Below are 16,828 nucleotides of genomic sequence, written 5' to 3'. Positions count from 1 at the left end.
GCAAGGGCCCCTGAAGGTCTGTGGTCCAATCTGCTGGTCAAAGAGCAGCTTAGTCAGGGTCTTGTCCAGTGGAGTTCTGAACATCTCCATGGACAGAGAGCTGTAGAGAGACTGAATTTGAGGAAGGGGGAAATACACAACGTCAGGGTCCAGTCTGAGGTGGTCTAAGAGTGAGCTTTGTTCACCTTTTGTGACCATGCATCAGCATAATTCTCTCTACTCACGACCTACGTGTGGAGGTGACGCCTCTCAGCCCGTCCCCAACAACTGTGTCGTAAACAGGGAGCACCGACACCAGGTACTCGGTGTGAGAGGTCAGGTTGGAAAGCCGCAAAGAGGAGACTGCTCCATCCAAAACCACCTGGAAGCACAGGGGACGGCTGTCAACACAGGGAGGTGCCAGATGCTCTCCAGCAGCAGAGTGGCTGAACTGGCCATCCCTAGCAAGCGTGGCTTCTCTGTGGCGGTTCTGTTGCCCTCTGAACTTTGTGCAAGCCAGCATCTCCCCAAAATAGGGAGGCAAGAGGAAGTAAGGATTCCTGTTCCCCGCCTGGGATCTATGCAAACACCGAGCAACAGATTCTAATTGTGCTCTCACTGAAATCAGTGGAAATCCATCAACAATTTGGATTTGCCTTTCTGAGTCGTATCCATCACAGATGAGCATCATCGGACAGCTCTCTGTACTTGAGTGTCCTCTTTGAGTCAAAACACATACCTTAGGGAGGGGATAACACTGTGTAAGAGAAAAATCAGTGTCAGCATGGCTCACACTATTTCTAGCAAGTTGATATTTATCCTGCTCCCTCTTCTGTCTTGTCACCCTATTACCTCGTCATATTTACACTCAGCGTGCATTTAATTAACCAATGTCCCACAAGAATTCTCTACCTTCTTTTTGTCCACCCAAGTCTACTTAAACTCTCAGCCACCATCTGGAACTTGTGGCAGTCTCAGATGTCCAGAGGAAGGTCTCTCACCTCTCTGGGGGTACCACCCTTGGATGGATAATACACAACCCGGTATTTCTTTGGTGGTCTCAGAGGAGGACTCCAGGTCAAGTTCATGCTCTTGGAGGTCACAGCTGATATTTTCAGGTCAGTTGGGCTCAGCTGGGGACCTGTGTTCACAGGGAAATCTTTCACAGTGCTGCCTAGGGATCAGAAACACAGTTACTTTCTTATAGTCAGACTTCTCATGCCAAACGTACTTTCCAGCTCATAAATATGAGTGACATTTTTCAAATCAACTTACAGCCTCCTTCCCTATAAAGTACAGAAACTGTTCCAAACTGTTCTGAAATAAATATTTTAAAGCTGGGTGTACAGAGAACATAAATACTCCACAGAGAACAGGCTGTGTATTTTGCTGGGTGCTGGGAATATTTTTTCAACACGAGCCTGTGTTTTTGCATGTATCCAAAAGATGACCCACCTTTCCCTCAATCACAAAAAATTATCAAAATGAAACAGCAAAAATTATTTTGTTTTCTTTTTTGAGAAGCCCATTTTTCTTCGGCCTAATCTTCACCTTTGAAAAATGTGTACTTACATCAAACAAATACAAATTAATGAGGATGAATCAAAATAAAAGCATGCTTGAAAGTTAGACTTTCCCATTCTCCTTAGGCCAATCTTAGAGCAGAAGGAGATGGAAATACATAGAGGATATTTCTCCTGAGGATCTAACCTAACATCTGGAGTGGTTCTTCATACAAGCTGTTTGCCAGCAAAGGAATAGGCTGCTTGATTTTTAACTTGAAAATGCCTTGGAGATCCACCATTTAAAGTCTTGTGGAGAAAAGAAGGAAGTGTTTAGGTATTTTATCAGCTCCTCACCCTACCTCCACGTTTACTCTGTACACTTTCCCTAATATATTCTCACATTAGTGTTTTTGCTTTTTCTGCCTCCTCTTGGTTGGAAGAAACTCAGAAAAGGGGATGATTAAAATACATTTATCACACCATATAATAAAGGAAGAGGGAAAAGAAGCCCTCCTTTCCCTATAATGGCAGTTACTGTCATTAGGTGATTATATCCACCAAGAGCTATCCAAACCCCTGGTAGGAATGGATGTTGCCTGCACTGGCTCACTGGCCAAAAGCAGATTCCTAAACCAAGAGTATCAAAATGGAAACATCTCCAGGTGATGACTTTCTGTGAAGTGTTAGAGACAGCAAGTATTCTGCAGCAGAGTAAGGGTGGAAGGACTGCATCTTTCTTGTAGAAGAAAACAATCACAAGAGAAATTGATGTGGCAGCAAGAGGGCTGAGCAAGGAGATCAGCACTGAAGGAGAAGAGTCAGGTGGTGATGATGGGTGGTGGATCCCATGGAGGGAAAGATATGAGAAAGGGTCAACCCTGACAGCAAAGGAAGGTGGATGGTGAGCGGAGGGAAGGTCAGCCCTCAGTGAGGAGGTTTCACTTCACCTGCAGTTTCCTTGCTGCTCTTCTCTTTGATCCTGGTGCACAGGACCTGGGTGAGTTTGCCAACCAGCGAGCTCAGCAGTGGGAAGTCCAGCACGTTGTACACGGTGAGCTCCAGTGGCTCTGAGGCCACTTGCTTCAGCTCTGCCTCGTCCGCGTTCTTCACCCCTGCAACCAGAGAGAGAACCAGGCTGAGAGACTCCCCAGAGATGAGCAGATGGACCCCCCAGAGATGGGTTTACCATCACCCTTCTCTCCAAGCAGAGCCTCCCAGTCATTCCAGTGGAGGGGTGGTGTCTGAGTGACCCTGGGCTTTCCTGCAGCAACCACCTCAGTCCAGCCTGGGAAGGGCTTTCAGCGCTATGGGTTCAGATTGTCTTTAGGGCCTGGAGATGGTCTAGTGAATCCTCCTTCTGTTTTCCTGCCTCCTCATCACTTGCAGGCTGTGCTCCCAGGAAGGCAGATATTTTTCAATCTGAGAGGCAGTTGGCATAAATGGGCAAAGCACTGAATGAATAAACAACAATTTGATATTTATGAGGTGCCAGCACTCCCCACAGAGAGTCTGTTGTTCATCGGAGCATCACATTATATTTCAAGAGTCAGGGATGAGTAAAAAGGAGCCTGCTTATATAACAGAACTTCTCCATCCCAGAGAATCCTCCATCCATTTCCTTCTACTCCTCATCCAGATTAACCCTCTGCAAACCAAGCTCCACAGTACAACTCATTTTGCTTCCCAGTGCTACATTCGAGGTTCCCTGATATTGTCCAAGCAGTAACATTGCCAGACCAGGATCTAGCCTGATTTCTCAAGTCCAAGACCTTTACCCTAACAGCTTTGCCCTTCTTCTTTAGGAGAGTTTTCTATGTAACTTTATTGCTCATGTATTAGTCTCTAGCAGACTTGTGCAGTCATCAAGAACAGAGTTGCTCAAGGTCATTTTGTGTCTCGTTATTGCTGCTGGACAGTGAAGAGCAGATAACGTTATTATTCAGAGAAGTGGGAAGTTGTGAGAGGCAGTAATTATACTGGAGGTCTTCTGCCATCCCCAGTACAATATTCTCTTGCCTAATTCCACAGCTGAGAATATTGTTTTTATTGTACAGGTCGCTGGGGCTCCCAAAGGTCTTTAGATGGGAGGTGTGAAATCTCTCATGTGAATACTTCCTCTAAACAAAAAAAAATACCCTTTAAGACACTGCTTGTGCTGAATAAAGGAGTTAATTTTCATCTTAGCCACAGTGTAATTAGGTTTTACCCACTACCTTAGTTTTACAGCCTCAGGATGCTCCTATCAAAGTTGAGGGAACATCATCTTCAATTTGAAGATGACCAAAAGTAGGTTGACTTTGTCCTTACTGATGGCTGTGATCTTACCAATGGCAAATATCTCTATACCCAGGTTCTTCAAGGTCTGAGCAGCCAGGTTGGCGTCATCCTGGGATTTTCCATCAGTCAGCAGTATTACCAGCTTCTCAGCCTCCAGCCTTGCACCAGCATCTGGTTTCAGGTTCTGCTCCAGGACGTGGGTCAGTGCCAGACCTGGGGAGGAGCAGAGCTGGATGTTGTGCTACAGCCTCCCAGGCAGCCCCCCATGCCTTTACTCTTTTCTCTGCTCCACAGTGGCCTTGGTCCCCACAGAGCACAACATGGGAACAGCTTCCCTCACACAGACTGCTCAGCAGAGACCCGTGAATGGAATTACCTGTGAAGGTGTTGCCGCCCTTGTACCGCAAATTCCTGACGGCCTCCAGCAGCTGTTCCCTGGTGGAGTAGGCGCTCAGATCCCACTCTGTGCGGGGGTCGCTGCTGTACTGGGACAGCCCTGGGGAAGGCAAGAGCTGTCGGTACTGTGGCAGCCACAGGGAGCTGCAGCAGCCCCTCTCTGGGGAGGGAGTGTCAGCCTGGACAGGGGAGGTGGCACAAAGTAATGAAAGGGAGTGGGGGTGAGCAGGCTGGGTTTCTAACTCCACTTCTCTGCATGGCACAGAGCTGTGTCAGGGGAGGTTTAGGTTGGATATTAGGAAAAGGTTCTTCACCCAGAGGGTGGTCAGGCACTGGATCAGGATCCCCAGGGAGGTAGTCATGGCACTAAGCCTGTCAGAGCTCAAGAAGTATTGGAAAATGCTCTCATGCACATGTCTGGATTCTTGTGTAGGGTCAGGACTTGGACTTGATAATCCTTGTGGGTCCCTTCCAACTCGGGATATTCTCTGATTCTACAGTCCTTGTCATGCAGGCAGCAAAGCTGTGCCTCAGACCCCACGTGATACAGGGGTACTTACCCCTGTTGTGATGATCAGGAGTGTTTGTTAAGGTCTCAAAGTTAATTGGGGTCAAACTAGTCAGCTGCAAGGGGCGAGGAGGATTTACACAGTCCTGTTTCATGTACATCCTGACTGTCAGCATCACTCAGAGCTGGAAGCAGCACCATTCCTAGCTGAATTCACAGCAGTCCCAGAGCAGCAGTGCCGCTGTATCCGGTGTTGTGGTGGCTGTTGTAGGCAGCAAATCCCAAAAGTATCTCAGCATCACCACCCAACCTGGTGCTGCCCAAGGACATCACTTCTGTTCACTGTGCAGCTATTTTTGACCACCACTAGAGGCCAGAGCTTGCTACCAGATAGGAAAAGCTTTCAAGAGCAGCTTTAGGACCCCGTTCTAAAGGAAAAAAACTCCTCAGAGGAGCACATAACCACAGGAATAAGAGACCAAGGCCCCTTCAAACACAGACATCCTAAGGTCAGGAAACAGGAGTGTGTCCTACCTACTCTTATCTTGTCTTGGGCAATACTGAATGGGGAAATCAAATTGCTCAGAAACTCCTTAATGAGCTTGAAATTGTTGCGCCCGATGCTCCAGGATCCATCCACAAGCAGGACAATATCAGTCATTGCAGGTGTGTCACACTGGAACTGGGAACCTGAGGGGGGAAAGGTTTGATATTGAGGGAAGCAATTGTAAGGAGGAAAAACCGCGTCAGTTTTAAGAGAAAGAGTGAATCTGCTGTGCACGGCTTTGTCTGGATGGTGGATTGGACCATCTGCCAGTCTGACACATCTCAGCATCTTGTGAAAACCACAGAGCCAAGGATAACCCGTCTCAGTACTGAGAAATTGTGTGGTGCACAGCTGCACTTCTGCAAAGAATGGGTTAAAGCTGTCAGGAAGCCTGTGCTAACCCAGGCACTGCTCTCTGCAAGCTGTCAGCTCCATTCCATCTCAGCCCCAGCCCAGTGCTTCCCTTTTATCTAGCCTAAGTCTCCAAGAATTGCAGGTGATTTTTTAATTCCATTCCATCACGAGATCCCCTGTGGGCTATAATTATTTCGTGGGTTTATATTAAGTCCAATCTCTCTGTAAAAACCTGCTGGCATCAGGGATACTCCAGCCCTGCCTTTCTCCCCACCCCAGGCCTGCAGCTTAACGGGGGATAAGATAGGGCATGTTGCTGATTGAATGCATGTTCCTTGAATATTTCTTGGATGGAGAATTTTCCATCTTTTGTGGAGGGAAAGGGATGACCCCATCAAGATTCAACAGGCTCTAAAGAGGTTCCTCTCCTATCTCATTTCGCAGATGTGGATTCCTGCTGGTCTAAAGGGACCAAAAGAGGATGCTCTGGCCCATCCCATTTCAACAGAGCTGTGAGCCATCACAGTCTCAACTGAATCTGGAGGATCATCCTGGATCAGTTGTCTGTGAAACATGAGGAACAAATCCAGAAGGAGGAGCAGGTTGGATAAGGAAATCCCTAATGTGCTCCTCCCCTTGGAAAGGTCTGTGGCTGGGGATGCTCTGCTGAAGAATACGAATGCTTACATGAATCTGCCAGAAGCAGGGGGAGATGACAACATGAAGAGAGAATAGTGCCAAATCAATAAAAGTCAATAAATTAAATCATCTGGAAGGAATTTTTGGCCCAACTCCTGCTTTCCTTAAAGTCCAGGTTGTTATACAGAACTCCAGTTTCTCCAGTGAGCCCTGACAGCTCCCAAAGCATGACCTAGTAATTGGAAGCACCATCAGCAGGATTGTACTCTCGAAAATCTTGTGGGTAGAGAGTGAGATAGAAAGCTTGTATTCAAGAGTGTTAGGGAAAACAGCAGGGAAGAAGGAGCAAGACATGTTTGAAACCCCTCTCACCTCGCCTTGATGAATCCTTTGTGGGTTTTTCCTTTCCCAGAGGCTCTCGCTCCGAGTTCGCAGGAGCGCGCGGGGATGATTTTGGGGTTACTGATGTTGTCTCTGTCACTCCGGCCTCCACACTGGGCTGGTGTCTTGTGGTTTCTCCTGAGCCCTTTGGCTGAATCCCCTTCTGCCTTTTCTTTTCAGCTCTGTCCTTTGCTGTGCTCCAGAGAGAAAAAACCCATTGTCCTTAATTGTGTTATCCCCAACCAACTGTCCCACTCCTCCACTGATTTAAACCACGTTTGACACAGGTGCAGGGGGCTCAGAGAGGGTAAAAGTCCTACAGGCTTATTCAAATAGCCTAGCTAGATAGAGACCATCTTCAATCTTGCCTCTCTGAGAGGGCTGCATGTGGGCTCACAAGTTAATAATGGATCACATCAGAAGTTTGCCCTTTCCATTATCTTTGGTGATGAAAAATGATGAATGTAAATATAAATCAGGGAAAACATACCATGGCATCTCATACCCGACACCTCTACAGAGCTCAGCAATCTGTGACTTGCACCCTGAGCTAGTGCAAGTCTTTTTAGGTACAGGCCCTGATGGATCTTTTCTTCCATCAACACGCGTAATTGCTTTTCGAGCTCTTGCAAACCTTGTTGCCAGGTACATGAGACTGTGGTTATATACAGTCCTCAGCCATAGGAGGTTGAGGAAATCCTTCTTGTAGACCACTTACAGCCAGCCTTGAGACACAGAGCCTAGGGAAACCAGCACCATTAGCCCCAACAGCTTGTTCTCAAATGATCCACTCCCAGCTGAAGGATATGTCTGCATCTGCTGAATTTGGATACCTGTCAGCCCCAGGATGTGCTTTTTTAGCTTGGCTGGTGTGAGGGGCAAATATTTATGGGTTGTTTACCATGTTTCTGTAGCTGAGAATTGTACACAAGGGACTGGGCTAGCATGTCTCACTAATGAATGTCTCTGATGGATTATGTAAAGCAGAGAGAGGGTAGGACTGGTTTTAAGGACATCTGAGCTCAATGCTCCAGCCATGGCAGCAGGGCACAGGCCATGACTCAAAATCAAGCCAATGTGACTCCAGGATGGTCAGAGCACCCACCTGTCTGTGTCAAGACAGTGTTCAGGGGTGGTGGAGTGGCCTCTGCCACCCTACTGTGCTCAGCTGAGCTGCCCAAAGAGGTGAGATTCTTTCCTGATGCAGCTCCTGCGTTTCTTCTGTTACTTCTGGTCTGGGATGCATTTTTGAGTTCCTCTACTGTAGGAAGACCAAAAACAGAGAAAGTGTCCATCCCTCATCCCCTGGGTCTTCACCATCTCCCTTTCTAACCTTCCAACCAAAAGAGCTTTGTGATTGCCATACAGTCTGCAGGGAATACGCCAGAGGATGAGCTCAGAGGAGACATATCCCCAAGAGCTTCAGGAGTTCTCTGAATGGTAAAATGTAGCCCTCTCCACTTACTCACAAATTTCCTCTTGGCAAACAGGGCTTCCTGGGAGCCGTTGAGCACGTAGACCTGCAGTGTGTATTCCTTGGTAGGGCTCAGCCCTCCCACTGTGGCTTTGGGAGTCTTGGTTTTCAGCATGACTTCTTGCTCTGAGTCCCCTGAGGTGGGATGAAGCCACAGTTGAGAGCCTGTTGGAGCTTAAATTTAAGCTGACAGTAGTGAAAGCACCGCTGAAATGCAGGGAATGTTCTGCCTAGGGACTGCAGTCAACTCTTATTTATTCTTTAAATTTTGAGGATCTCTGATTTTTACTCTTTTTCTCTCTGTAGAGTTGAGAAGATTTAGGTGTGGTTTTTTAAATCCCTTATACATGCCCCAAATGGAAAACCAGTTCCCACCCAGTATTAGTGCAACTCTGGCCAACTTCCCAAGGAGCATTTGAGTGAAAAGCTGGTCTTGAGATCATAAAGACTGGCTATTACTTATGAAAACATCCAACTGATTGAGGTCATATGTGACAAAATGAGGAAGTGACTTGGTGTCTCTGGAGGTCATTCTGGCACTTGGAACTCATCTTACTTATCCCAGACACTCTCACTGTGCTATCTTTGCCCCAACTCTTTAAGGACAGCTGCTCTCTGCAGGAGACAGCTCATTTCTGGGGCTGGCACTGCCTCCAGACTCCTCCACAGTGATGTCCCATGCTGTTGGAACCTGTCCTGGGACTGTGATGCCTTGGTCACTCAAGAACTGGGGTGTTTCTGTGTTGGCAGGGCAGTGAGCAGATGGAGCAAGGCAGCAATTGCTGCCCTATGGGCTCTTTGCTACACAGAACAGAGAGGGTCACACCAGCTCCCTAAACCCCTCTGACTGGGAGAAGTCTACAAGCTTTACATTATGGAGATGGATGTGTTTCTGACCCCACCATCCCTGTGCTTGTGCCTAGGGCTGGAAACTCCCCAGCCAAAGAGGGAAAGCCTCAGGCATGTGCTGGGAGTGCCAGTGGGGATTCCTTGCATTCCCAGGATGCTCTGCATTCCCGGGAAGTTCTCTGCTGAGCTGAGGCTGTGGGGAGGAACAGGGAAGGAATGAGAAACCTCCTGCTCCAGCTTGGGAAACAGGTGGGGGCTGAGCTAAAAGTGGGTGGATGATCACAGGAGCTGTGCCGCAATCCTGCCTGGCAGCTCCCTTCTCCAGCGCGCTGGGGAAGCCTCAGCAACTGGAAACCAGATGCCAGCCAGGACTAAGGTTGCCTCCAACCATTGCTCCCTGCTGAGAGATGTCCTGTCCTTCCAACACCACCAGCTTCAGCATCTGGAATCATGGAGTAGGGGTAGAGAGCCAGGGGATGAGCCTCCCCACACACACAGGGTCAAGGACTTCTCATCCCGTGTCTGTGCAGGTGGTGGTAGAGTTGGGAGCTCTCACAGAAGAATCAGGCAATGAACTTTTCCCTATCTTTTTTCTCACACAGTCCCAAAGAACAGCACTTTCTGGCTAATCCTTTCCCCCAGGGTGAAGAGAGCTGAATTTCATCTCTCTCTTGTGAATGAGTAGCAGAGGGACTGTGGACTGCTGCCATGGTGGCCATGGAGGAAAGACTTGTCTGTACTACAGGTACAGCCCAGAGAAAAGTTTTGATGTAGGTAATCAACACTTGGAAATAGAACAAGCTGTGGACAATTCCCTCTGACTTCTTTCTATCACCTTAAGGTCTAAATAAGGTCTAAATAATGGATCTCAGTCCCTCATTCCTACACAGATCTCTGCTGATGTCCAGTGTCTCAGCTCATACCTGCCATGGGCTTTACCCGAACTTTGTAGCCACTGATATTCCCTTCAGTCTCTTTCCACTTCATCTGGAGCCTGTCTTCTGAGAGGACAGTGAGCTTCAGCCGGCCTGACCCTGGGGAGGAGGAGACATGTCCATGCTGTTATGGATGCAATTCCTCCCTCTGAGTATGCACCCACAAAACACCACATGTGCTGTCTCCTCTAAGGACCTGGGAACAGCAACAGTGCAAAGGAAGCCTCCACCATCCCATGCAAGTCCTCACTGTCACCTGAGGCTGCACAGCAGCTCTGCAGTTCCCCTGCACCTCTGCAAACCTGTATCCTCCACCCATGCAAAAAGGAGTTTCTCAGGTGTTCAAACGAGTCCTCGTTTTATACCCCTGAAAGCAGGAAGAACAGCCTCCCACAGAGGTGGGGGCTTTCTCTGCACCCCTCACACCTTGGAGGACTCCCCAGGAGCCTTCCTGCAAAGTATTTTGTTTCAGCAAGTGTGTTCAGTGCAAACATCTGAAATGGGAGGGCAGGAAACAGATAAGGGGGTTCAGTGAGGCTCTTCAAGGGGCTTGGGCTGCTGAGAAACACAGAAATTCCCCAGGTGATGGATCCCATGTTTCTGCAGAGAGATCATTTCAGCAGCAGCTCCAAGGATCAGCAGGGTTTGGAAAGAAGGCAAAAAAAAAGGAAAGAAAGAAAACCTGATAAAGTGTAAATAACAGCTCCTGGCAGGACCATAACTCATAGGCACCAGCTTGTATCAGTTTGCTGCAGGGAGCTGCAAACTAAATGACAAATCCCAAGGAAAAAAATAGTAGCAGACAAGGAGGTAAAAAGAAGAAAGAGCACATTGCCTTATCATCTCTAGATTTCACAGCTATCTGTTAAACCCCAGCTAGATGTCTGAGCTCATGTGTCACTCTTTGAATCAATGATTCCTGTCGTACAAATGCCACCATATGAAACTTTTTCACTCGGCTGGATGTAAGATGGCAACTCAGCAGATTTCTCTCCCCTCCTTCTGACACTGTGCCCAGAGCTGCCTTTCCAGCAGGATGCCCTAATTTGCAGTGAGTGAACACACTATAAGCATCTGCACTCAAGTGCCCTCCCACATCATTTGCAGCTGTTACCAGCCTCTTTACCATAACTCTTAAAAAAAAAAAGCTTAGGGTGACCTGGAGTGTCGACTCAGTGCTGCCAAACTGTTACTCAGGACTCTTCAAGTCCCCAGTCTCACTTTGTATGATGTCCAGGCACCTCCTGACATCCTTGCTGTGAAGTCACCACTCAGGAAAGCAGTGAGAGCCTGCAGTGAGGACTTGCTTGTCTCAGCCCCACATCTGTGCCTTAACCTTTCCTCTCAGAGGCTTCCTGCAGGCTGCCCAACAAGCAGATAACTATTTTAGGGAAACAAAGCTCAGATTCACGTCTCACCCCAGGCAAATCAGAAGAGGAAGAAAGAAAACTTGGGAAAGAGGGGTGAGGGGAAAAAAGCAAATCCCAGAATCGTGCCTAAGAGAAATGGTAAAAGATCATGGAACAATGAGGGGAATTCACAGTTAGATTAAACATGGAGCTGTCTGCTTTTGGCCAAGTGTGGTCCAGCTCCTTGGCCATCACTCTAGGAGCCCAGAAGCTAAAAAGACAAGAATTTCCCCAGGCAGACCAGAAAGGACAGCATCCTCTAAAGCACCATTATGCGCTGGATGCAAATGATCCCCAGTGCCATGAAAGCTTCACTGTTTCCCTGCCCTGTGTTGGATGTGCACCATTTGATGCTGTAACCTTGCTCTCCAGCTGACAGGGAGTTAAGACCAGGCTTAACTGCAGAGCCTGGTCTGGAAGATAACACAGCACAGAGACACATCTGTCCCAACTCTGCAGTGCCATCACCTCCCTAGAAACGTTTGTGGTCACCAATTCCACACAGGGTTCAGATATAATGTAAAGGTGGTTCTTTCACATCAGAAGAGCAGTGGTGAGGTGCTGTAGGTATGTTCTGGTCACTTGTGGCACTACCTGAGCAAAATGTGTTGCAGGAGAAAGGTAAGTCGTGTTTTCTTATCCAGATGTTGCATCACATGTCACCATACACATCCAAAGCACCAGGAGAGAGGCAGTGACTGAGAGAGGCACCCCCTTTTCCTTCCTGTATCTCAAGCTCCATCTGCAGATCACATAAGCCCCTTCATTGCTTGCACAGGCTGGAATGCATCCCTGGTGGGAGGGAGTGGCACGTTGAACTGCTGCCAGTGCTGAGGACAGGCTCTGCAGAGTGGGGAGGGATCGAGGTGCCCTCCCCAGATGGGGCCCCTGATCTCTCATTGCTCTTCAAGTGTGGGAACAGGTTTGGAGCTCCCCCAGCAGACATCAGAGCACAGCAAGCCCCCAAAATCCTGCATGTCTTTGGGAATGTCCCTTGCAGTGATGCCACTGCCAATGCCCAGGGCTTGGGCGAGGGCTGGGCTATCCCAGGGGACAGAAAAACTTCGGGGCAAGGGCAGACAGGCTCCTTACCTTGACCCACTCGTCCCCAGACATGGCTCAGCACAGGCAGGCAGGCAAAAAAGAACCAAGTGTGAATCAGCATGATGACCAGGACCTACAAGAGGGCAGATATCAGGAAGGAGAAGTAAAAGTTATATTTCACCATATCAAAATCCAGTTTTTTACAGACCTCAGTTAAGGCACCACAAGCTGAGATCTGCAGCTCTGGGCATCGCTGATGGCACTGAAAGGGTGGATGGAGAATTACATGTGAATCTTCCTGTAATTCCTGTGTATTATTTTACCTTCTTGGTGTCTCCAGTATAGCTGTTCATAGCCTTGAACTAAATTGTGTTTATAAACCTGATGGGGAGCAGGCTTTTCCCGAGCACTCCTCTCAGCCTGCTTGGTCCTGGAGCTGGGAACTGCTCTGATCTCAACAGTGGCACTGTAAGTGCTGGGTTCTCCTCTGATCATGGGAATTAGCAACACCGGCAAATGATTGGACAGACAAATTCCAGAGTAACTTGTTTTAAATTGTACAGAAGTAATTAATTGTGATTATCATGACCAAAATCATTACAGGTGTACAGACAGCACCTTTCTCATGTCCCTGCCATGCAGGCACTGATCATAAAGGGAAAAGCCTTTAGAGGAGCACTCACTGTCAGCCAAGCTCCTCACACCTCAGTGGCTGGGATAAAGCACTCCTGCAGCAGGAGGGGTCCACAGACTGAGTGGAGTTTGTATGTCAACAGTTTACAAACGAGGTTTGCTTCTTATCTCACAGGAGTTCCCAGGAAGTTACATTCAGGACTGATTGGGATAGTCTTGCTTTAACTTGTTCACCTGAACAGGCTGAAAGCAGAGGCAGTTACAGACCTGATTGTGGCAGAGGATCAGTTTGGCTCAGGAATAACCTCTGCAGCACAGATAAAGCTGGCTGGCTCTAAGGACAGCCAGCCCCGGACCACAGACCTCGAGCACCTGCAGTTGTTTTGCTGGCCTGGATTTCCTTGTTACTCAGTTTGGTCAGAAATGTCAGGTCAGCAAAACGACCCTGGTGGAAACAGTGCCTCCCCCTCGTCTTGATCTCCATAAACCAGGTCTTAAACACACGTTGTTGGCCTTTAGCAATGCATCATTGGCATCTGTCATTTCTGTGCTCCACATTTCAGCCTTATTGCTTTTGGCAGAACCAGACCATGCACCCGCTTCCTCCACTGCCGTCTGCAGTGACATTTCACTTCTATTCCTTTTGATGGACAGGTATTTAAAGGCTCCTGGCAAATGTCTATTTCCCCTCAAACACGTCAACTTTGTAGCAGTTTCAAGGAAAAATAAATACACAGGTGAGGGACCCAGCCAGTGATCTCCTGGGGTTTAAATCAGTTCTAAATTGTTGGAAGAATGAATGGAAAAATATGCAAGTTATAACAGGGAGTTGTTAACCACCCTACGCTGTCTGTGATTATTTTTTTTTTTTTTATTGAAGATCAGGTTATATGGAACAACTGCAGTGTAACCAAAGCCTTTAGCCATGGGAAACACTTGCTTTATTTTTCCAACTAATGAGGTCATTGCTTATAAAAAACAGCAAACATTTTACAGGGGGGTTTGGGATTCTGACTATCAGCTCCAGAAAAACAAAGCCTGCCCTTGCTTCAGAGATGCATGTGCCAAACAGCAGCAGGAAGCAGGCATTTTTTAAAAAAAAAATCCCTGAATTAAAAGTTCATTTGTGCCCTTTTGCAATGCCACCAAACTGCCTTTGATTGCCTTGCAAATTCCCCACGGCTCTGCTGGCAAATGAGATGCCAAACTCTGGCAAAACTACTGGATTGTGTATTATCTTTTCATGTTAACCAGAGTTACATGGAATCTGAAGTCCAGAAAAATAAGCCCATGGGCTCGTCCAGCCTGCGCTGATCTGGGTTTATTGCAGGCTCTGTTTCCCCTGAAGGCTTGAGCTTCCACCTGATGGCAAAGATGAGTTAAATATTATCATATAATGACAGAATGATTTGGGCCAGAAGGGACCTTAAAGTTCGTCTTGTTCCATGGGCAGGGACACCTTCCACTAGCCCAGGTTGCTCCAAACCCTGTCCAACCTGGCCTTGGACACTTCCAGAGCTGGGGCAGCCACAACTTCTCTGGGTAGCCTGTGCCAGGGTCTCACCACTCTCACAGTAAACCAGAGGTTAACCAAGGCTGGATACAGTTTGTTCTCAGGGTGTGGATCTTTACTGTAACTAAAGTGAAGAGCAAAAAATTCAGAGGCAAATCCATCACTATTCTACCTCTTCTCCAACATTCATTTTCCTCCCTTTAAATCACAAATAACAAATGCACCTGTTTGAAATGGTGGAAGACACAGCTGGAGGAGCGCTCTCCTACCCTCCCTGCAGAGCTTCCTCTCCACAGGTCACCTGCCAGATCCCAAACCCCCACTCCAGGGCTCTGTGGTCCCTCCCTACCCATTTCTGCCATCACTGGTGCCAGCATCCAGCCAGGCTGAGCTGTGGACCCTGGGACTCGGGGGACCACAGTGACACCAGCCTGCTGGCAGGCAGGGAGCCTCTCTCCTGTTACTTACCCTCAGGGAAGGAATTTGGAGACAGCAACACATGGAGCATGTGGTCAGTATTTCCAGGGCCTGGAAAATAGGGGGGGGGGGTGTGTTGGACACACCACTTTTCACTTGCCCCAGCTGTGTGCTCAGAGAGGATTTGGAGGTTAATGCCGTCAGAGATCCCCTTATTTGTACAGGAAATTTTACAAGTACTCACTTCATTTAAAGAAAAAAAAAAAATCTGTGCAAAAAAATTCCTACCACTTATTTAAAGCAGCACAACTAAAGGTGAGGATCTGGGGACACTGTGAATAATTTCTGCTCTCCACAGCCACAGTTTGGGGACATTTTCTCATCTCAGAGGTCATCACTGTCTCTGCACAGAAGTGCTGGCAGAAGCAATGTCACCTCGTGTCCCACTCCTTGCCGGACACACGAGCAGCACTGGGACAGCCCTGCAGGCAGCCAACTGCAGGGAATAAATCTGTCCCACATTCCCTGAGCGCTTTGCCGGTAGAAGGACCTAAATCAGACTAAAAAAGCACATTCATCAACCCCTTTCTGTTCTCTCCTGGAAAGTTCCTATGTTTCAGTTCTACCAATGAACAAAAAATCTCAATTATCCCAGCACCAGCCTCAAAAAGCCGGGAATAAGTTCCATTTCTAGGCTGAACTTTTGCAACTCTCCCAGCCCATCAGGCTGGGTAACTTCAGCTTGATACCGACCCACCCACACCTCCAGGTGGGAAAAACTCAGATAGCAAACCCTTCCAAGCACTGTCCTTTCTGGCAACCATTTCCTGCAGTTTTGTACTATTAACCAAAAATAGAAGGAAAAAAAAAAATCAAACCAACCAGCAAAAGTGCATTTCTTACAGTCATCACTCCTAAAGAATAGTCAAAGTAGTCCTGGCAGTATTTAGACCGACTGGCAGGGAATGTGAGCCTCGAAGCCACTTCACAGTAAGAGAGAGGATGAGACCTGTCACCCCTGTGTGGCATCGGCAGTGCCGCCCCGAGCTCAGCTGCACCAGCTCTAAGTTTCTCGGAAAGCAAAACCCTGCAGAAGTCCCCTGCTTGGGATCCCCACGCACGCCCCGAAACAGCACAGCCCCTCCTGGGCATCCCTGCGAACCGAGCCCCAAAGGGGAACGAGCCACAGACCTCTGCGGAGCGGCGGGGCTTCCCTGGAGTCAGGCGGGAGCTGCGGGAATCCAGCTACATTCTTAAATTGTGGGAGAAGCTGCCCTGGCGCCTCGTCCGCTCCTCGGCGCGATTAAAGATTTCAATTCCCAGACGTCAGGAGGGATAAGGAAGGGGAGGGAGAGTAGGGGGAGAGGGATGGGATTCCCCCACCTCCCTCTCCGCACGCAGCGGCTTGGCCCCTTCGTGCAGCCAAATAAAGCGTGAAAAGCAAGAGTCTGCCTCTATGAAAAGCAGTAAACGGCTTTTGGTGGCTTTGCTAACTAAATAAAATATCTGTCTGGGAATCTGCACGCTGATTTCCTAGAATGCGGCAACAAGTCGTGGCTCCCACCCACCGCCGGACTCCCCGGGATGCACCCGCATCCCATTAAATGATTTTGAGAGCCCAGCATGTGCACTGAGGGCCAGCTGTGCTGCGTTTGTTTAAGGAAATTAGGCACATCTGTAAGTTTTGCAAGGCCAGAGGCTGAATCACGAGCTGGAGCTCGATGGTGCCTGCGGGCTCCCCGGCTGTGGGATACAGCCCTGATCCGCTCCAGCGTGAGGTGCTCAGAGCCAGGAGCACCTGGGAGAGACACCCAGCTCCCTGCCAAATGTTTTTTGGAAGGATTTTGTCCTCATTGGCAGGAGTGGAATGACTGACAGTGTCATTTCTCATTACAAATGGAAGCCAGATTTTCAGCTGCATCTACAGGGACTGTCAGCATCACTCTCCCATCGCAACCAAGTGAGCTA

General features: G+C 48.4%; 1 protein-coding gene across 1 annotated transcript in view; it reads right to left on the bottom strand.

Annotated features, from left to right (window-relative positions):
* COL20A1 (collagen type XX alpha 1 chain) overlaps positions 1–16,157 on the bottom strand; it is a 51,873-nt gene extending 35,716 nt beyond the window's left edge. The window contains exons 1-12 of the mRNA XM_032705320.1: positions 16,052–16,157; positions 12,346–12,430; positions 9,833–9,943; positions 8,052–8,195; positions 7,692–7,847; positions 6,578–6,778; positions 5,200–5,355; positions 4,138–4,257; positions 3,810–3,974; positions 2,432–2,596; positions 981–1,153; positions 232–361 (exon numbers count right to left, since the gene is read on the bottom strand). Of these exons, the coding sequence (XP_032561211.1) occupies positions 232–361; positions 981–1,153; positions 2,432–2,596; positions 3,810–3,974; positions 4,138–4,257; positions 5,200–5,355; positions 6,578–6,778; positions 7,692–7,847; positions 8,052–8,195; positions 9,833–9,943; positions 12,346–12,418 (1,594 nt within the window). The 5' untranslated portion in view covers positions 12,419–12,430; positions 16,052–16,157. The remainder of the gene's footprint in view (positions 1–231; positions 362–980; positions 1,154–2,431; positions 2,597–3,809; positions 3,975–4,137; positions 4,258–5,199; positions 5,356–6,577; positions 6,779–7,691; positions 7,848–8,051; positions 8,196–9,832; positions 9,944–12,345; positions 12,431–16,051) is intronic.
* Between the last annotated feature and the right edge of the window lie 671 nt (positions 16,158–16,828).

The sequence above is a fragment of the Chiroxiphia lanceolata genome, chromosome 17 (genome assembly GCF_009829145.1).
Source record: "Chiroxiphia lanceolata isolate bChiLan1 chromosome 17, bChiLan1.pri, whole genome shotgun sequence".
In the NCBI taxonomy this organism is placed as follows: Eukaryota; Metazoa; Chordata; class Aves; order Passeriformes; family Pipridae; genus Chiroxiphia; species Chiroxiphia lanceolata.
The sequence above is the reverse complement of the archived record's forward strand: the minus strand, read 5'-3'. Positions and strand labels throughout refer to the sequence as shown.